Genomic DNA, 20,889 nt, shown 5'->3' with positions numbered 1-20,889 from the left:
GCCAGTCTGGACCTCGTGTTCCCAGGCTGGGTTAGTGACAGAGTAGTGGCCCCACAGCCTGGAGCCTCAGTTTATGAAGGGACAGAGGCATACTCTCCCCACATCCCCTGACTCGAGTCTCTGCAGGCATCTGAAGGTCCCACGTGTGGAGTTGTTCTGTCCCCCTATTACTGAATACCCTGTCCCATAGGTTCTGGGCTCTAATGTAGCTTCCTTCTGTCTTGTGCATGCATACGCCTGGACTTGTGCTATATGTCTGTATTACATGTGTATGTATGTCCTTGTCTGCGTAGGGGACGGAGTGGCCCCTTTGACAGGAGCAGCCTTCTTAGCTGTCCTGAGAATGCCCCTCCTTGGGGTAGTACCTCGCTCTTCCTCCCTGCAGGAGGTGAGGTCAGGTGGTCCTATGGCCTGGGAAGGGAGTCAAAAGAGACTCCCTCTGCCTTTCTACATGGCCCCTTCTCCTTGCTCTTTGCCCTGAGGCCAGAGCAGGATTGGTTCTGGGGTGTGTGGTGCACATTGCATTTCCAACAGTCCTTCGAGGCAGGGGAAGAGAGGCCACTTTTATGGGCGAGGAAACAGACTGATGGGATCTGTGCTGGCTGGGGCAAGACGGCCAACGCTCCCTCAGCCCACACACACTCAGGCCCTAAGGGCCATGGGACGTAGGTACACAGATGGACGGCGGCAGAGCTGAGACCTGTCCTCCACAGATGGAGCCAGCTCCCTAGATGTCTCACCTCAGCCCATCTAGGGTTCAGAACCGCCCTTCTGAGGGTCATGGCCACAGCAGTCTATCTCAGGGTGGCCCAGAGTATGTGTGGGTGCTGAGCTGTGACTGTTACATTGCTCCGCTCTGCCAGCCAGCAGCTCGCTGGCGTCCCATGGCCCTTAGGGCCTGAGTGTGTGTGGGCTGAGGGAGCGTTGGCCTTCTTGCCCCAGCCAGTTCAAAGGCACAGGCGTGCATGTAGGCCTGCTTAGGGCAAATGAGGAGGCCAGGGCTGCAGTGTTTCTATCCTGTGGCTACTTGTGGGTCAGAATATGATGTGATCATTCTTAGGACTTCACGTAGGGCAGGAGGTAAAGTGTGGATGCTTGGATGGGGGAGTCCAGAGGCTTGATTGTCCCCTTGCTAAGTGGGTTTTATCGTCTCCTGCCCTGTGTGCGTAGCGGGCTCCACCATCCTGGTTTAACTAGCCCAGATTCTGAGGAAGCTCACTCTCGAGTTGTCCTGGGAGCTTCAGGTAGGACCTTGTGACTAACCCTGAACTTGGGGGCCATCCTCTGTCCACAGTGTCCCCCACTGAAGGGCAAAGTCCAGCGGATCCTACACTGGAGGTGGACTGAACCCCCAGCTCCCTTTATGGTGGGACTGCCAGGACCAGAGGTGGAGCCAGGCATGCCCCCACCCAAACCTCTGGAGGGCATTCCTGAGAGAGAATTCTTTGTCAAGTGGGCCGGGCTCTCTTACTGGCACTGTTCCTGGGTGAAGGAGCTACAGGTAAGACACCCAGACAGCGTGGTTATACTTGGTTTGGTGGGCAAGAATGGGCTGGCATGTGCTGTGCAGCCCACCTCCCCAGGTATGGGTGGGAGCTGGGGATGGCACTGAGGAGAAGCCTGTTCCACCTAGGATAGGGCTGGGGGCTGACGAACCGGGGTGAGTGGCCCCGCCCATCTCCCTTTCATAACTTGTCTGTCTCTATGAGCAGCTGGAGCTGTACCACACCGTGATGTACCGCAACTACCAAAGAAAAAACGATATGGACGAGCCACCACCCTTCGATTATGGCTCCGGCGATGAGGACGGTAAGAGCGAGAAGCGGAAGAACAAGGACCCTCTCTATGCCAAGATGGAGGAGCGCTTCTACCGCTATGGCATCAAGCCCGAGTGGATGATGGTCCACCGCATCCTGAACCATAGGTGAGGGTGGCGGGGAGAACCCTCCAGGCTGTGATAGAAGATTGTGAGGGCCAGGATTGCCTTTCAGAGCCAGGGATGGGTGCAGTGGGGCAGGAGGAGGGGCAGAGACACGGAACTGCAGATGATATGGCTGCCCACAGCCAGGAGGGCCATTGACTTGCACAGGCATACCCTCAACATTCTCGCGGACAGTCCCAGAGGTGTGCAGATGAAGGGAAACGTGGTGAACAGTCTGTGAAACTTGTGCAAAACAGGATCTCTGTGGGGTGGGACCTGTGTGGTCCCAGGCTCCTTCCAAAGTAGGGATTGAGGTCAGCAGGATGAGTCTGGGAGCCGAGCAGGTCCAAGAAAGGATTAGCCCGTGTTACTATCCTGAGAGGCACATTCAAGAATATACTTGACGTGGGGCTGGCATGGTGTGCACACCTTTAATCCCAGCACTTGGGATGTAGAGGCAGGAGGATCTTTCCGAGTTCAAGACCAGCCTGATCTACACAGTCAGTTCCAGGACAGCCAGGGTTGCATAGAGAGATCCTGTCTCAAAACATATATTCTCTCTCTGTCTCTTTCTCTCTGTCCCTCCGTCCCTTCGTCCCTCCCTCCCTCCCTCCCTCCCTCCCTCCCTCTCATCCTTCCTTCCCTCCCTCCCTCCCTCCCTCCCTCTCTCCCTCCCCTCCCTCCCTCCCTCCCTTCTTCTCTTCTCTTCCTTCCTTCCTTCCTTCCTTCTTTCCTTCCTTCCTTCCTCTCTCCCTCCCTCCTTCCCTCCCTCTTCTTTCTCACTGGAGAGATGGCTCAGTGGTTGAGCGCACTACCTGCTCTTGCAAAGAACCTGGGTTAGGTTCTCAGCTCCCATAAGGCAGCTCACTACTTCTTGTAATGCCAGTTCTGGGTGATCAGCTACCTCTTCTGACCTCTGTGGGCGCCAGGAACACATGTATTATACATACTACATGCAGGCATTCATAGGTTCACATGTGTTCATAAAATAAACATTTTTTGTTTTGTTTTGGAGACAAGGTCTTATTATGTGACCTTGATTGGCCTGGAACTTAGACCAGGACAGCCTTAAATTCCCAGAGATCTGCCTGCCTCTGCCTCTCGAGCGCTGGTATTAAAGGCGTGCATTAGCACATCTGACTCGCAAAAAAATCTTAAGAAAAGAATGTTTTCTGCAAGGCCGAGTCACCAGCCTGGAGCCACACAACCGAGGCTGCAGAATTGGGAACTGGACCTGGTGTCCTTTGGTAGTACTGGTGTTTTCTGTGCCATGGTCCCTAACCCCTGTGCCACCTCTTGTTAAAGCACACTCCTAGCTGCTTAGTGGTCATAGTCAGAGACGCCAGGGCGGGCAAGGAGGCCCAGCACGAGGGTGTAGACTGAGGGAGCCAGCTTCTGAAGAATGGGTGATGCGAGCCTCTGCTGAGTCCTGGCCTTAGGCTGGAGGACAGGTAGCGGCCTTGCGAAGAGCCCTGAGTACCTGTCACATGGTGGCAGCTTAGTGTTCTGAACTCCCTGCTTGGTCACAGCTCTCTGTCTTCTGGCTTGGGATGGGTGGCCGTCCCATGCTGTCCCTGACCACAGGTCCTGTTATTGTGAGGGCAGAGGAGGTTAAGAACCTTTGTGGCCATGGACTTCTGAGCTGGTCCTTATGTGACATGGGTGCTGGGCCTTGCTGGAGTGGTTTGGAGGGACTGGAAAACATGCATCTTATTGACTGTGAACCCCTCTGCCCATTCCCAACCCCAGATGGTACCTGAGCTGTGTGTCTTGGATTGACTGCCCCCCTTTTTTTATTAAAATGCATGTTAAAACAAAAAGGATAATTTTCTCTGCACCCCCAACCACAAAGAGGAGCCGGTGACTCTCCCAGGGTGTGCATAACAGCCAATTATTTGTTGAGAATAAGTCACTGGTTTCCATGGTGACCGGGAATTGGCCTTGCTCTTCCTGGTCCACAGGCCACTTGCAGCCACAGCTCCCCAATCCATTTGCCCTCACCCTTGCCATTTAGGGGTGCCACGGTCCCCTGGCTTTGCTGGGCTCTCCTGGCCTGGCTGCTGCATCTACTCAGGTTGAGCAGTAGACCTTGAGGGATCTTCCGATGTCCAGTGTGGGGCGTGGTCATTGGGTGCTCATGTCCCTGGGGACCTTTAGAAGAGGCTGTTTCCACCTGCAGGGATTATTGACTCTTTGCTTTGTAGGAAAGGACCCACACTTTGGGCTGATACGCAAAACGCTTTGAAATTTTACGTTAGAAAATAAAGCCTCTGAGCAGGGGGGAGATTCATGGCGTCATTTACTGTGTCCAGATTATGTATGACGTCATTTCCTGGGTTCAGATTACATAGAGGGTGGACTTAAAGGGACACCAGTTCTGCTTCTTAGCTCTCTGTCAGCACAGCCTCCCGCACATTTTCTTCTCTTTCTATATACCGTGTGGCCTTGGGCAAGCTACTGCAACCCCCTAGGGCTCCTGCCCTGGGGCCTTCCTCCTGGTTGGGCCCAAAAGAACACTAGAACACCATGGATATGAATGGACTGGCATTTTATGTGGGTGCCCTGCCTGGAACCTATGCAATGTGTCTCCCCCATCTTCTGCCTCCTGTGCTGCAGCTTTGACAAGAAGGGGGACGTGCATTACCTGATCAAGTGGAAGGATTTATCCTACGACCAGTGCACCTGGGAGATGGATGACATTGATATCCCCTACTACGACAACCTGAAGCAGGCCTACTGGGGCCACAGGTGTGCTGGGTGCTGCAGCCAGGGGGGTGGTGCTGTCCCCCCCCCCCCCACGGCTTGAGTTTTGCTCATCTGAGTCTGACGCTTCTACCCAGGGAGCTGATGCTGGGAGAGGATGCCCGGCTCCCCAAGAGGCTGATCAAGAAGGGCAAGAAGCTGAAGGATGATAAGCAAGAGAAGCCCCCAGAGACGCCCATTGTGGACGTGAGTGGAGAGATGGGGGAACCGGTAGTGCCGGATTGCCAGGTTCACCACCCTGGGCTTGGCAGTACAGGGAGGTCTTCTGTCAGGGGCCCTTCCCCAGGCCTTTGTGACTGGCTGTTTTCAGTGGCACTGAGGCTGTGTGGGCCAGTGGGAAGATCCTATTGGTGTGGAACTCGGGGACTCACCTGATTCTGCCTCTTGGATTCTGGGATTAAAGACAAACCCCACCATGCTGGACCCCTTGGGTGTGTTTTAAGAAGGCCACCTTGGGCTGGGGATATAGCTCAGTTTGTAGATTGCTTGCCTAGCATGTACAGTCGTTAGTGTGGCTTAAACTGAGTGTGGTGGGCCATGCCTTTGACCCCAACACTCATCAGGAGTTGGAGGCAGGAGCATCAGAAGTTCAGGGTCATCCTCAGCTATACAGTTGTGTTTGAGCCTACCCTGGACTATAAGAGACTTATCTAAAAAACAACCAACCAACTCAGAAGTAACAACAACAACCAAAAAACAAGAAGGCCAGGGTCCATGATGGGGACATAGGCCACTGGGAGGACCTTATTGGGAAAGTAACATGGAGATATAGGACAGAAGGGGGCACAGAAGTGACTTGCTGGTGAGAGGCCACACGGGGGCATGTGTTAGGGCAGAGAGCCAAGGGTGTGTCTTGGAAGGAGAGACATCCTAGGTCAGACCCTACGCTGAGTGAGGAAAGCACAGAGGAGGGAGGCATCTTAGACCGAAGGAACCATGCCTGCCAAGGCCTGGAGGGTTGACTCTGCTGGCCCAGGGTTGAGGGTGTGTCTGACTCTTGCCTCCTCTCCCTCAGCCCACAGTCAAGTTCGATAAGCAGCCCTGGTACATCGACTCCACGGGAGGCACGCTGCACCCTTACCAGCTGGAGGGCCTCAACTGGTTACGTTTCTCCTGGGCCCAGGGCACTGACACTATCCTGGCTGACGAGATGGGTTTGGGCAAGACGGTGCAGACCATTGTGTTTCTCTATTCCCTGTACAAGGAGGTGGGCAGGCAGGAGGGCAAGTGGGTCTGGGCAGGTGGGTGCTGGGCAGGCAGGGTCTGGCGCCATCTACTGGCAGCCAGCTTCACTGCCTCAGGCTCTCTCTGCAGGGCCACTCCAAGGGGCCTTACCTGGTCAGCGCACCCCTGTCCACCATCATCAACTGGGAACGTGAGTTTGAGATGTGGGCGCCTGACTTTTACGTGGTCACCTACACTGGGGACAAGGAGAGCCGCTCTGTGATCCGGGAGAACGAGTTTTCCTTTGAGGACAACGCCATTCGGGGTGGGAAGAAAGTATTTCGCATGAAGGTGAGCGCTGTCTTTACCCCCACACATCTGCCATGGGGCTACTGAGCCCAGCCTGAGGGGGCCAATATCCCAGTTGTTCTGTGTAATGGAGCATCATTAGCTGATGCTTTGACCTACCTGGAAGTCAACTGGTCAGCTAGACTCCCTCCGAGGCCCCTGGGGGAATCCGTCTTCTCCACCTCTTCCGACTTGTTGCATCTGAGAACTGCCCGGCTTACAGCTACTTTTCTCTGTCCCCGCCTCTGTTGTTACCTGGCATCCTTCTCCTTGGGTGTGGTTTCTCTCATAAAGACACCGCTCATGTCGGATTGAGAGCCACTCATATCTTAGCCAAATAACTCCTATCGGCCAAGTCTTGTTCCAGACAAGGAATCAAAGTGTTCATTTCAGGTGGCTGTGAATGGAGAGGCAGTATTTATCCTGGCTCCCAGCTGTGTGTCGGGTCATGGCACACAGCTGTGCCTCACAGCCTGCTCAGTGGAATGGAGCCGGCAGCTCCAGCCAGCAGGGTTTTGGGAGGCCCAAGAGTTAGTAAACAGTGGGCACGGTCTCTTGGTGTCCTCTTTGTGCTTTAATCTCCAGGGGGTCTTGTCATTGGGCAGGCTGTGACCCAGAAGCTCTCGGGAGCAGGGGGTGACAGTTGGCACTTGTAAAACATCCAGGCGAGGCTCGCCGGGTGACTCTGTGGGTAAAAGGGCCTGCTGTGTGAGCCTGAGCGTGTGCGAGCCTGAGTGTGTGCGAGCCTGAGCGTGTGCGAGCCTGAGCGTGTGCGAGCCTGAGCGTGTGCGCTTCCTTCTCGGAGCTCATGTTGACAAAGGCCAGCTTTGGGGACGTGCGTCTGTGACTCCAGAACTCTTAGGACCAAATGGGAGGCAAAGGCAGAAGAGCTAGCTACCCAGGCTCGTCTTCAAGACTCAGGGGGTCTGTGTGGAAGATGGGGGTCCTAGGAGCCACCACAATGGCATTTTCTAGATGCAACAGGACAGATAGGTAACTCACAGAGAGCGCACAAGACCACCATAAGCTCAAGCCACACAAATCACAGAGGAGAAGTCGGCACAAAGCCCCGCCTCTAGCCAGGAAGCTAGCTGCCAGAAGAGGGACAGTCAGTGTTCAATGCGGTGACACTGAGGGTACGAGCCACGGGTCAGGCTTCATGCTCAGGAGTAGCTGGCCAGCCAACCAGACTCCATGTTTGTTTGAGAATGAAATAACATGACATTGGATGGGTAGGGTAGCGGGAGAGGATCTGGGAGGAGTTGAGAGATGGGAAAGAATGTGAAAGTATATCATGGGAAATTCTCGAAGAGTAAGTAAAACGATCATAAAAAAAAGTTGCAGGCGACGTGGCCTGGTGTACTCGGCCTGGCAGGAACAAAAGAGAGGATTTCAGCAAGCAGAGAACTGACTCCCAAGGCTGTCCTCTGGTCCACATGGACATCCTGGCCCACATAGTCCCCGCACTCCCACCACAGACACCATTTGAGATAAGGCCTCATTGTTGTATACACCAGGCTGGCCTGGTGTATAACTGGCCTGACTTGGGATTCCTATCTTCCCCTCCTGTCTGACGGGGACTGCAGGCCTGTGACAGGCCTATGCTACTGTGTCTGGCTCGGTGTGGGCTCTGAAAACCCACACTCCAGTCTTCCATGCTTACCCACTGAGCCATCTTCCCGGTCCCAGTGACCTGGTAGCAATAATATCCTTAAACATTTTCCACCCAAGATGGTTTGCATGCATGCATGGATATGGAACATGTAGGCATCGAGGCCTATTTATTCTCCATCTTCGGCAACAACACCTTCTCTAGGGCATTGCGCTTTGTCCCTGGAATTCCTGGTGCCAGTGTGGTCCCTCCAGGACTCCTCAGGATGCTCGTGGGGTTACCACTAATGCTTCCTCCACTATGCTGGTCCCTTGGGTCTGCTCTGTCCCTGCTGTCTCCTTCATGTTCTTGTCTCTCCCACAGAAGGAAGTGCAGATCAAATTCCATGTGCTGCTCACCTCCTATGAGCTCATCACCATTGACCAAGCCATCCTGGGCTCCATCGAGTGGGCCTGCCTCGTGGTGGACGAGGCCCACAGACTCAAGAACAACCAGTCGAAGGTAGGAGGCGCTGACCGTGGGACTCACGCCTCTCTGTGTGGCCGCTGCCCTGTGCTTCCTGACAGCCCCTCCCCTCTCCCCGAAGTTCTTTAGGGTCTTGAATAGCTACAAGATTGACTACAAGCTGCTGCTGACAGGGACGCCCCTCCAGAACAACCTGGAGGAGCTATTCCATCTCCTCAACTTCCTGACTCCAGAGAGGTTCAAGTGAGTCCCTGGGCCTGACCAGGAGTGATGAGTTGCAGCCCTGTGAAGGCCTGGCAGATGCCTTTTGCTGACTCCGAGAGCTGTTTGGGGACCTCGGTTTCCCCATTAGTGAGATGAGAGTGTGGGCAGTATGCTATGATAATCCTGTGTGGGACGGCCTCAGCGTTCACCTTCCCTGGGGAAATTACAGCTGGCCAAGCAAACCAAGGTTTTCTTCAGCACTGTCCCAGAGTGCTGGATTCCTACCTTGTGTCCCTCTGCCTACCTCTGGCTCCTTTCACCCACAGTGACACCCACGTGATCCACATGAGCACAGTGATGACAAGCAGAGGCCAGAGCTGGGGTGGGGTGGAGATGGGAGCAAAGATGGCGCCCTGCTTCCTAGGCCTCCTCATCGGTGTTTAATTCCAGTTGCAGAGGGGGCGCAGGAAGGAGGGTCCTGTTTTGAGTGTTGATCCAAGGGCAGGCTGTGGCATGCTGAACCACGTGATCTTGATATTCATCAGCCGTGGACTCCTTTCCTTTAGTCTGGGTCGTCCCTGGGAATTCATGCACAGAGGAGCCGTGAGGGTGGAGAGGGATCCCGTGGGGCAGAGGACTGTGACGTGTGTCATGCAGGCTGAGACAGAGTCTGAACCTTTGGTCTCTGCTGGCTGAGGCCCCGTGCTCGTCCTCCCTGGTCCCGATTCCTCTGCAGAGGGCTGTGGTTCTTATCCTGCCTCTTTGTTGCAGCAATCTGGAAGGCTTCCTGGAGGAGTTTGCTGACATCTCCAAAGAAGACCAGATCAAAAAACTGCACGACCTGTTGGGGCCGCACATGCTCCGGAGGCTCAAGGCCGACGTGTTCAAGAACATGCCAGCCAAGACAGAGCTGATTGTCCGTGTGGAGCTGAGCCAGATGCAGAAGTGAGTGATGGAGGCTCGGCTCCATCCTGCAGCAACTGGCCCACTTCCTGGTCTTATGTCCTCAGCCACCCCTTCCCGCAGGCCCCATCTGGCTTTCCGGACCATTTTCTGGGGTTGGCAGGAGGGCTGCTTGCCCGCCGAGACCTTGCTCACTGCATCTCCTTCCCCTTTCGTGAACTGCAGTGACTAGAATCAGTACTGTCTCCCATTGGCTTGCTGGGTAACCTGTGCCCTGTGGGAAGGTTTCCTGCACCACTCTGTACATGGTGCCTGCCCCTTTAGGACTCTGGTGGCATCTGGGGCCTCCAGCCAATTTTGTCGCACACCCTGCTGCAGGAAGTACTACAAGTTCATCCTCACGCGGAACTTCGAGGCTCTCAACTCCAAGGGGGGTGGCAACCAGGTGTCTCTGCTCAACATCATGATGGACCTGAAGAAGTGCTGCAACCACCCGTACCTCTTCCCCGTGGCTGCTGTGGTGGGTTTCCCATGGCCGCCGTGGTGGGTTCCCCGTGGCCATCGTGGCGGGTCCCAGTGGGCACTGTGTTGGGTTCCTCACGGCCATCAGGGCAGGTCCCCAAGGCTGCTTTGTTGGATTCCCTGTTCTAGTGGTTTCTCTGTGGTCATCATGGCAGGTCTCTGCTGACTGTGGCCACTGTAATGACCTCTGGTCATCATGGCAATCTCAAATGGCTACTATGGTAAAGTTCCCCGTGGTCATGGTAGGTCCCTGTGGCTGCCACAGTGGGTTCTCTATGACCATCATACAGGCCCCAGTGACTGCCATGGCTATAACTACCATGTTAGGTTCTTTATGATAGTCATGATGTGTTCCCTGTGGACAATGTGGTGTGGTGTATTCCCTGTGGCCATTGTATAGGCTCCTGGCTGCTGTGGTGGGTTTCTTGTGGTCTCTATGGACGTGCCCATGGCTAGGTGTATGTGGCCCCCAGTCCTCCATTCCTTCCGGAGAATGAATGCCAGAGGTGACATGTGTCACTGTCCCTTTGGTGCTGGGGGACAGCTTTGGAAGCTACCTCTGCCTACTGCTTGACCCCGGGTCATTTCTTCCTAACCAGTGGCCCCAAAGCCTTCCCAGCCTCAGCACTGGGCCTCCAGAGAGCTCTAAGGGCTGACCCAGATTCACTTTGTCCCCAAGGGAGTTTATCCTGGTGAATCTGAGCGGCAGCAGTGGGTGAGATTCTGGAGTCTGGGATTCATCCAGCCCAGAGCTGTGATCACAGAAAGCTGATGCTCCTCATGGAGCCTGGAGGGGTTCAGAGGAGACCCTTCACAGAGAGCAGAGGACTGGGCACTCAGTGGGCATCGCTGGTCACCACCCCCACCACCGCCCTTTGGGGTCTAACTCTTCCCCCTTAGTCACATCTTCCCCATTACTGCAGAGCCGGGCATGCTGGCTGCACTGGGGTGACCTCACTTTGGGCCCCTGGAGGTTCTTGTGACTTGGTGTGACTCAGGAATCTTCTGGGATCTGCCTTTAGATTGGCCTGCCCGTTTGGGGTCAGAGATGGGCAGAGCTGGCCCTGTTGGACACACCTTCCAGGGTGTTTCTGTGGTAAGGTCCCTGAGCTTCCTTTCAGTACTAGGCCGGGAGTGAGGCTGGCAGACCTGCGCCAGGCTTAAGCATGTGTCTGGAGCCAGGCTCTGTGTGACCCGCACCATTGAGCCCCTTGGGTTTGTACTGTGCGCAGTAGTGCAGGTGGGCAAGTGGCCCGTGGCCAGCCGTTTGTCCATCACGACAGTCTCTTTGGTGCCAAGCTATAGGGAGAACTCACCAGGGCTCTGTTGTGCTGTGCCCACAGGAGGCCCCCGTATTGCCCAATGGCTCCTATGATGGCAGCTCCCTGGTCAAGTCTTCGGGGAAGCTCATGCTGCTGCAGAAGATGCTCAAGAAGCTGCGGGATGAAGGACACCGAGTACTGATCTTCTCCCAGGTGGGTACCCCGGAGCCAGCGCACATCTGCAGGGAAGTCAGCCTGCCTGTGGGCTGAAGGCCTCTGAGCCCCTCCACGACACATCCAGGTACCAAGCTCATGGAGACGGGGCCTGGTTGCTATAGAGACCAGCATATTCTCCCATCTCATCTCCCTGTACCTGTCCCTCTGGCCCGTGTGTCCAGGCTGGTGTGATAGCCCCTCTCTTGCGTTCAGCCTCTTTTCACCTCTGTGGCTTGGTTCGTTAAGGCAGGGTTCTGAAGTTGGTCTGGGAGGACCCCACAATGGGGGCACCTCCAGGAGCACCTCTCTGTATTTTGGGGGTCCACTGGTGACTTCACTTTCTGAGTACACAGGGTCGCCCAGCTTTAGTGGTCTTGTCCCTCTTCCTCTGCTTGTCATGTCTCAGTCTGGTTTCTGGGCACAGAGAGGAGCGTATAAGCTCTTCCCTCAAATGCCTGGTTTGGAGGGGGAAAGACAGCTTGAGATATTTGCCCAAATTGATGGTCAGGTCTGGGTTGGACGTTGGGACAGTGGTAAGGGTCCTAGGACTAAAAACACTTACCTGGGGTGGGACTGAGCGAGGCTGTTTCTCAGTGTGAGTGTGGGGTTCTGCTCTCCCGTAAAAATGTTGAGGGTAAAGGGTTGCTGGTACCTGCTGCCTCTGGTGGCAAGCTGGGGTGGGAAGTGGGTGCAGAGTCCCTGAAGGCAGGCCAAGCCTGTGACTATAGCTGGACTAAGTGGTAGTTCTGGGCAGAATCCATTTTCTCCGATGCCACCATTTCTGCCATAAAACGCCAGTCAGGGTGAAGACCCTAGGAGCCCATGTTGTGGAAACTGTGGTGACAGAGATGTACCAGAGGAGAAATGATAGGGGCGTGGCCCTCCCATCTATATGATCTGATAAACCCAGACTCCCGAACTCTTCAGGAACTTACCTGTATCCATCCCATAAAACAATAATTAGAACTCAAATGAATAGAGAATACCCTGGAGAAAAACTATGCATTTTTGGAGTTTTGAAAGTTAAGGAAGAGATTAGACACAAGTGGGAAGAGACAGGGTAAGAGACAGCAGATCAGAACAGAGGGGCTGGAGAGATGGCTCAGCAGTGAAGAGGCCTGATACTCTTACAGAGGACCAGCACCCACAGCAGGCAGCTTGTCACCTTCCAGAAGCCCATTTTCAGGGTATCAGATGTCCTCTCTGGTCTCTGCAGGCATCTGTGTGCATGTGCACATCATATGCACATGTGAACACATGTACACATAAATAAAAATGTTTAAAAAATGCAAAGGAGTTTAGACATCGAAAGAAAACATTTTGTCTGAGTAAAAATTCTCACCATTGGAAAAAAACACTGAAGAACTGGAACCCGAGGCTGAGGAATTTCCCAGCATGCATCACAGAGAAGATCAGAGACAGATGAGAAAGGGTGGAGGATGTCTGGGGAGAACTTCCAGGAACTGCAGAGGAAGCACCGAGAAATTGTGAAAGTCATATTGGTAGACCCGAGAAAAACAGCAATCTCAGGTCTGAAGTGTGCCACGGAAGAATAAGCAGGGTCCAAACCAATAGGCCAGCCTCTGGACACCAGCTAGGGAAAGCAACTTAGGCTCAGAACTTTGGAGAAGGGAGGGACCTAACCCTCAGACTTATCAATAACAGCAGGTGGTGAAGTATCCAAATCCCCATGCTTTGCGGGAGGATGTCTGCCGGTAGTTTCTTATAGCTGAACTATTTAAAGACTGGAGGGGACCAGAAAGGAGACTGGGAGCTCGGAGGGAGTGCCTCGTGGGAGGTAAAATTGGGAATATAACATAGAGGTGGTGGCATTGAAGCTCTCTAGTCAGTAAGGGGCACCTGTGTGTCAGGAGTCATGTGGTTGGGAGCAGTTGTGGAGAGAAGACAGCATGGGGCCTGCAGGGTGCTGGGTGCTGGCAGAGGCACTGTGGCTCTCTTTGGGGGAAGTGTGAGTGAGCTAGAGGCTTGTGCCTGAGACTCATGCCCCACTCATCTATGCTCTGGAGAATAGATGGTGGTTGATAGGTGAGTCTGGGGGCTGCATCTTTTCAGCAGGCCTGCTTTGGGCATGTCCTCCTACTCTGGGATTCTCCTAACCTGTGGTAGGGTCCTGGGTTGGTAGCAGCCACTCATGACTCCATGTATTTTGTAGATGACCAAGATGTTGGACCTCTTGGAGGACTTCCTGGAGTATGAGGGCTACAAGTATGAGCGGATCGACGGCGGCATCACGGGGGGCCTCCGGCAAGAGGCCATCGACAGATTCAATGGTACCCGTCCCTCTCTAGGGACCCTGTGTCCCTAGGGGTCTTAGCCTGACTGTCCAGTTAACAGTGCTTCCCAAGCTGCCTTGCAGACGGAAGAAACACAGTCCTCAGGCCACAACTGCTGTCCTTATTTTCTTAAGATCTTACTACATAGCTCAGGCTCACCTCTAGCTCACCATCCTCCTGCTTCAGTCTCCCATGGCTGGGTTAGATGTGTACCATCATGCCAGGCACGTTGTCTGTGGGGTTCTAAGGTGACTCAGCAGATAGCAAAGTTCTCTAAGCGGCGTTCAAGATGGACAAGGAGAAGGCAGAGTGGGAAGGAAATGCCACGTGCTGCCAACTGGCTGGCTTTCCTTGGTTGATATCCATCTGGGCCCTGAAAGTTGGCTTCCTTCTCGTTCTGGCTCCTGCTTACTTGGCCGGGGCCCAGCATCTGCAGGATTGCATGAGCCCAGCCAATGGTGATGTGGCCGCTGCTCTGGGATCACAGCCTCTTCCCTTCCCTCTGCCAGGGAACCTTCGCTCTGATTCCTGCCCTCCTGTGTGCTGTCTACCTGACCCCTGCCCAGGTGTGCCCACTAACTCACCTTTGCCCGTTGGCCTCTTTCTCAGCTCCTGGGGCCCAGCAGTTCTGCTTCCTGCTCTCAACACGTGCCGGTGGCCTGGGAATCAATCTGGCCACAGCGGACACAGTTATCATCTACGACTCGGACTGGAACCCACACAATGACATCCAGGTCTGCGCCTAACCTCTTACTGTGCCCTCGGCACCTCTGTCCTCCTAGTGTGGAACCCCATCCTAAAAGGGGGCCCTGGGAGGGGAGGGGAAAGAGGGGCAAAATTGGCTCAGAGAGGGCAGGGGAGCTGTTCATGACACACAGCCTTCATGGTCAGGGAAGAAGGCAGGAAGAGGGAGGGGATGAAGAATACAGGGAGCCTGCTCTACTAGGGGAGAGGAGGACATGGGGAGGACGGATGGGATGGCAGGGAAGGATGGAGAGAGCGCAGGGGTGGAGGAATAGAGCCACCCATGGTTCTCCAGTCACTCTAGGGCAGGACATGACACACTTGGACAATCTGGGATGCACACACCCTTGTGCATCACATACACCACCACACCAGGGTCATGTCATACAGAGACACAATGGCATCCCAGGCATATCCTCCAGGGCAGTTCCCAGGACTTGCTGCCCTCCAAGGCTGCTGTGTTTCCAGCACACAGCTTTACTGTCCCGTTATCACTTGACACACAGTGAGATGTGGCCCACCTTCCCGTGATCCAGCATTGGAGTCCATCAGGCATGCAGGACACTGTTCCTGGACACACCCTTGCACGCCTCGAGTCACACCTAGGTCCCCATGCCAGGCGACTGGCTGTCGGCCATAGTGCTCCTGGATGCTGAAGTGTGTGCCCCTCCCCATGTGGTCAGGCTGCCCCTTGCATGACCACGGGCTTTCTGTATGGTCCTTCCTGGTGCACCCAGCTGTGGCCTGGAGCCCTTAGTCAAGCCCTGGGTGCTGAGCTGCAGTCTCCTCCAGGCCTTCAGCCGTGCTCACCGCATCGGGCAGAACAAGAAGGTGATGATCTACCGCTTCGTGACCCGGGCCTCTGTGGAGGAGCGCATCACTCAGGTGGCCAAACGTAAGATGATGCTCACACACCTGGTGGTGCGACCTGGCCTGGGCTCCAAGTCAGGCTCCATGACCAAGCAGGAGCTGGATGACATCCTTAAGTTTGGCACAGAGGAGCTCTTCAAGGACGATGTGGAGGGTGAGCCTCCTTTCCGTGGGACTGTGCGGGGGGCTTGAGGTAGCCCTGTTTGAGACATATCCATCTAGCAAGCCAGGGTTCCTATCCTCTTCCCTACTTGCAGCCTGGGACACCCCCAGAGTGGGTTAGGGTTACATCTCTGCTTGTTGACCACAAACCCTACGTCCCTCAGTGCCCTGGTCCAGTGTCCCTCCCCTTCTCCCTTTCAGGCATGATGTCCCAGGGTCAGAGGCCTGCCACACCCATCCCTGATGTACAGTCCTCTAAGGGCGGATCTTTGGCAGCCGGAGCGAAGAAAAAGCATGGCAGTACCCCACCAGGTAGGGGTCCACCTGAGTCACCCACTGCCTTGTCAGGTGGCTGCTCCTGGACAGGAAGGGGTCCTCTTCTGCCTGTGACTCCTTATTTGGTTGTCCACGATAGGCCGTGGGTGGGTGGGGAGGAACTGTCACACCTGCTTGGGTTATGGTGTAGCCTCCTCGCCTGGGCCCCAACCTCCTCACCCCAGCAGAAGGGCCATCTGCTGAGGTTGGACCTGGGCACCTACATTTGTGTTCACATGCTGTCCCATGCTCACCGCTCAGGTGACAACAAGGACGTGGAAGACAGCAGCGTGATCCACTATGATGACGCGGCCATATCCAAGCTGCTGGATCGTAACCAGGATGCCACGGATGACACGGAGCTACAGAACATGAATGAATACCTGAGCTCCTTCAAGGTGGCACAGTATGTGGTCCGCGAGGAGGACGGCGTGGTAAGGCCATCGGCACTGCCCCTTGCAGCTCCATTAGCTTCTTCCTCCACCCTCCAACCCCACACCATGCCTGCCTCTGTCTCGTCCTGTTCTAGAACATTCTACCTCATCTCCCTCCTGTGTCTTGAAAAGCCCAATTGCCACCACAGCTTATCTCTCCCATTGGTTCCAACCATCCTCGTTGCAAACCTGGGCATTGGTTATAGTTCCCTTTAACGCCATGAACCCTGCTGCGCAAGGTGCTAGCGCTCAGGAGTCAGAGGCAGGGGGATCTCTGAAGTTGAGGCTAACATGGTCTACAGAATGAGTTCCAGGACAGCCTGGGCTACATGGAGAAACCCTGTCTCAAAAAACCAAAACCAACCAACAAAACAACCCAAAACAACAAAGCAAAACAAAAACAAAACAAAACACAAATATAAAACCATGAACCCTGAGGGCAGTGTTTTGAGTACCAGAGTTTCCTACGGAGGCCAGGGTGTACCTACCTGTGGAGTGACGAGCGGCAGAAGACCAGCTAGGACTGGAGAGATCAGGGAGGGCTCTCTGGAGTAGGCAAGCCCCTCCCTTGCCCCCTGGGTCTGTGTAGGTGGGTGAGGTGCGGCAGAAGCAACTGGGTGTGCCCAGCTCTCCCCCACATCTGCATCCCCAGGAGGAGGTCGAGCGGGAGGTGATTAAGCAGGAGGAGAATGTGGACCCTGACTACTGGGAGAAGCTGCTGCGCCACCATTACGAGCAGCAGCAGGAGGACTTGGCCCGCAACCTGGGCAAGGGTAAACGCATCCGCAAGCAAGTCAACTACAACGACGCCTCCCAGGAGGACCAGGGTGCGTGTGGTGAGCAGGGGCGTTCCTACATGGGCTGGAGCAGGTGGGGCGTGTGGCAGATACTGCACTGGGGGAAAGGGCAGGCAGGTGGGGGTTTGGGGACAAGATGGTTATCAGCCTGGTGGCTTCAGGCAAGTGCTGGAGTGAGGGCGAGCCTCCACAAGTCTTTGTCCAGCTGTGAAACCAGCAGAGTAGCAAGAGTGCGGTCACCTACAGGCCATTGTCATTGTCGTGGCTGTGACTAGGCTGGGGAGGGGTTTGGCTTGGCCCCAGGTGCACAAGGTCCCTCTGCTGACTGCCTACAGAGTGGCAGGATGAGCTCTCGGACAATCAGTCCGAGTATTCCATCGGCTCTGAGGATGAGGACGAGGACTTTGAGGAGAGACCCGAAGGGCAGAGTGAGTATTAGTGTGGGTGACCTGGGCTGCCACAGGGCTGTGGGGACTGGTGGCCAGTAGAGGCTGGGCTGCCGTGCCCCATGGGAGCTGCGGGAGGTCGTCCCGAGGGTCTTGCTGTTTGGAGTATGCTGGTGGGACTCTTCCACACCAGCCTGAGAGTCCGTGGCGGGTTGTTCTCCAGGTGGACGGCGACAGTCTAGGAGGCAGCTGAAGAGTGACAGGGACAAGCCCCTGCCGCCGCTTCTGGCTCGAGTTGGAGGCAACATTGAGGTGGACTCTGTCTGTTCCTTGATCCCTCCCAGCCCTACTCCTTACAGCCCCGGGGTACGGAGGAACCGAGGGGTTTCCCAGCACGGGTCACGCTGAGGCGAAGCTGAGAGCCACCCTGTGGGATCAGGTTTTCCTTGATTTCCTTCCCCTAGCCACCAGTTCGGTCCATCTAACCTGAGGTCACGCCCCTTCTCCACCCTGGCCAGGTTCTGGGCTTCAATGCCAGACAGAGGAAGGCATTTTTGAATGCCATCATGCGCTGGGGCATGCCCCCCCAGGATGCCTTCAACTCCCACTGGCTGGTGCGAGACCTTCGCGGGAAGACTGAGAAGGAATTTAGGTAAAGGGTCCGAGGGGGGTGGTGGTCCAGGAGGGCGTGGCCTCTGATCCCCGTGGAGTGGGTCTGCCAGTGAACAGTGCTTGCTACCTCCTGGTTAAAGGTGTCCGGAATGTGCATGACTATCAGATCTTTGGGTGTGGTATGTTGGGTAGGGCTGATTCATAGAAAACATTGGCCAGCAGCTCTCCTGCCCAAACTCTGGGGTAGTGAGGTGGGGCCATCCAGGGCCAGGAGGATCTGAGGCTCCCCTAGCTTTCCAGGGGCCTGGCCCCAGCAGGTCCGCTTTCAAGGCACACTGTGATGGAGGATTCCATCCAAGAGGTCTCTGGGGGTTCTGCCAGCCTCCCCTCACCCCCTGAGCCTCCGTCCTCCCCACCCCAGAGCCTATGTGTCCCTCTTCATGCGGCACCTGTGTGAGCCAGGGGCAGACGGTGCAGAGACCTTCGCAGATGGTGTACCCCGGGAGGGCCTGTCCAGGCAGCATGTGCTCACGCGTATTGGGGTCATGTCGCTGGTTAGGAAGAAGGTGGGTGAGTAAGCCTCTCCTAGCCTTCTGGCTGGCATGTGGCCCCGAGCACTGCCTCTGATGGGGGGTGGGGGGAGTCAGCTGCCGAGGGACAAATGCCTGGTTCAGGTCACACAGCCACTCAGACAAAAGAAACAGACTAGAAGAGTCTTCTAGGGGGGAGCGGGGGGAGGATGAAGCCAGAAGGGTGAGTTCTAGGGAGGGGGCCACTGGCAGAAGTTGGGTCAAAAGTACACCTGTCCTAGCTAGCCTAGAACACAGCACAGCAGCACCCGAGCCTGCAACACTGTCCTGTGGACTGTCTCCAAGAGTCACCCCTGCCTCTCTTCTCCTCCGACTGCCCCAGGTGCAGGAGTTTGAACATGTCAACGGGAAGTACAGCACCCCAGATCTGGTCCCCGAAGGACCCGAGGGCAAGAAGCCCTGCGAGGTCATCTCCTCGGATCCCAACACACCCGTACCTGCCAGCCCTGCACAGCTCCCAGCAGCCCCACTGGGCCTGCCAGGTTTGGCCTTAGGACGAGCCTGGGAGAGATCTAGGGTCATGGGAGGTGGGCCAAGCCTTCAGTGTAACTGTCAATGTGAGGGTCCCACCACCCCACAACATCTAGTTGGAGGCTTTTCCTTCTTTTTAGAAACAGCCTTGAGATTTCACTCCCATACATGCTATGCAACCTGTCTTTCTAAAGCCACTGGCTAGTGGGTCCTGCTGAACTCACCCCGAGAAGAAACCCAGTCCTGGGTCACACCTTCTTTCCCCTGCTTCTGGAGGGCAATTGCGATGGTGGCCTCACTAGGCCCGAGGTCCTACAAGGGCCTGAGTTTTAGGCCTGGAGCCCTATTCTGAATTTGTTTCCCACTGTGGAGCACCGCAAGGCCTCGCTCTCATCTGGCATGCCCTTCCCTGCCCTGCTACTTTGTCCTGTCTATACCCCCGTCTCACCTCTTTCCCTTAATGTTGCAGACAAAATGGAAGGCCAGCTGGGCTACTTGGATGAGAAGGAGTCAGGCATGCAGAAGCCAAAGAAGCCCCAGGAAATCCAGGTATGAAAGCTGCTGGTGGCTGGGCCTGTGGAACATGTGGGTGGGGCTTGATCTGGCCCTGCTGGGCAGAACCCAGGCCTTCCTGGTTCCCAGTTCCAGTCGCTGGGCCTAGACTCCAGCCCAGTGCATAGTCCCTGCCAAGCATCCCTGCTGAGACTCAGGTCCTGCAGCCCCTAGCTTGTCCTTCTAGGCCCTACCAACTGCGCTGGACAGAGGAGAAGGTGAAGACAAGCACCAGAACTCAGACAGCAAGGACAGAGCTCGAGAGGACAGGATGGAGGAGGCAGAGAAGGCCCAGGGCTCGCCGGAGCAGCCACCGAAAGGTAGGGCATTCTCAGCACAGCATGTGACCTCTGCAGCCCTGGCTAGGTCAGTGGACCACACTCGAGTCTGTTTACCATGCCTGGATGCTAGCCGTGTACTACTACCTGGTGTTGGGAAGGGCAAGGTGTCTATATGCAGACTTTAACCCTGTCACCAGAGTGTGGGGGCACTTGGGTTATGTTTTGATTATGGGTTCCAGCTCACTTGGATTCTTGTTTGAAAACATGAGTCTATCCGGATACTGTTAAACTTGCTTCTGGGTTAACATGGCCGGAGTTAGTAAATGCCTTGAATAGACTGGAAGAAGGCAGTTATATACTTCAGATCATTAGGTAGAGCTTGTTAATTAGACGGCGAAGGTTGTGCTTTAATGTCCTCATTGGTATTTGCTATGACCAATCACTTCTTGAGAGACTGTGCCAAAACCTCACTCTGATTGCAGGCTCAATACCACGCCAGATTGTGTCATTAGGCGGATATTTGTTTTGGCGTTTAGTGTTTTTCTGCTGAAGAAGCTTCTAGTAGTTCTACTGGTCTGTAGTAATTACCATCCCTCTTGATAGATTTGGCTCCAACGTTTACTTTGAGAGGTTGGGAGATGGCTCAGGGTTTCTGTCACCCATAAAGAGCAAAGGCAAAAGCAGAACAAAAACAAACGAGAATAAACAAATAAACAAAATGAGAACAGAAACAAAACCCAACCCCAGCCTACCTTCCCCCCACAACCAACCAAACCCCAAATACAGCACATGAGGGTAACCGCAGGGCTGAATGGAGACAGGAGGAACCCTGGGGCTTGCTGGCCAGTCTACCTGAACCCATGAGTAATGAGGCTGTCTCCAGAAATGAGGTGATGGTCACTAAGGATGACACTGAACATCCATCTCTGGCCTTCACACACATGTGCAGCGCCCCTTCCACGTGCACACACACAAACCCCTGTCCATGCACTTATTTTGGC

At 55.1% G+C, this 20,889-nt stretch overlaps 1 protein-coding gene across 6 annotated transcripts in view; it reads left to right on the top strand.

Moving 5' to 3' along the window:
* Chd5 (chromodomain helicase DNA binding protein 5) overlaps window positions 1-20,889 on the top strand; it is a 52,724-nt gene that overhangs the window by 23,785 nt on the left and 8,050 nt on the right. For 3 of the 6 annotated variants that reach the window (XM_087906806.1, XM_087906803.1, XM_087906808.1), the window contains exons 10-33: window positions 1,295-1,501; window positions 1,713-1,924; window positions 4,538-4,669; window positions 4,762-4,870; window positions 5,700-5,891; window positions 5,999-6,199; window positions 8,172-8,309; window positions 8,395-8,516; window positions 9,249-9,422; window positions 9,759-9,900; window positions 11,246-11,377; window positions 13,554-13,671; window positions 14,284-14,408; window positions 15,211-15,442; window positions 15,652-15,762; window positions 16,027-16,199; window positions 16,852-17,035; window positions 17,332-17,424; window positions 17,606-17,694; window positions 17,901-18,034; window positions 18,416-18,560; window positions 18,907-19,066; window positions 19,525-19,604; window positions 19,795-19,927. In XM_087906806.1, the coding sequence (XP_087762932.1) occupies window positions 1,295-1,501; window positions 1,713-1,924; window positions 4,538-4,669; window positions 4,762-4,870; window positions 5,700-5,891; window positions 5,999-6,199; window positions 8,172-8,309; window positions 8,395-8,516; window positions 9,249-9,422; window positions 9,759-9,900; window positions 11,246-11,377; window positions 13,554-13,671; window positions 14,284-14,408; window positions 15,211-15,442; window positions 15,652-15,762; window positions 16,027-16,199; window positions 16,852-17,035; window positions 17,332-17,424; window positions 17,606-17,694; window positions 17,901-18,034; window positions 18,416-18,560; window positions 18,907-19,066; window positions 19,525-19,604; window positions 19,795-19,927 (3,538 nt within the window). The remainder of the gene's footprint in view (window positions 1-1,294; window positions 1,502-1,712; window positions 1,925-4,537; window positions 4,670-4,761; window positions 4,871-5,699; window positions 5,892-5,998; window positions 6,200-8,171; window positions 8,310-8,394; window positions 8,517-9,248; window positions 9,423-9,758; window positions 9,901-11,245; window positions 11,378-13,553; window positions 13,672-14,283; window positions 14,409-15,210; window positions 15,443-15,651; window positions 15,763-16,026; window positions 16,200-16,851; window positions 17,036-17,331; window positions 17,425-17,605; window positions 17,695-17,900; window positions 18,035-18,415; window positions 18,561-18,906; window positions 19,067-19,524; window positions 19,605-19,794; window positions 19,928-20,889) is intronic. The other 3 variants (XM_087906807.1, XM_087906805.1, XM_087906804.1) reach the window with 2 other exon arrangements.

The sequence above is a fragment of the Myodes glareolus genome, chromosome 6, assembly GCF_982192425.1.
Source record: "Myodes glareolus chromosome 6, mMyoGla1.1, whole genome shotgun sequence".
NCBI lineage: Eukaryota > Metazoa > Chordata > Mammalia > Rodentia > Cricetidae > Myodes > Myodes glareolus.
This window is presented reverse-complemented; position numbering and strand designations above follow the sequence as displayed.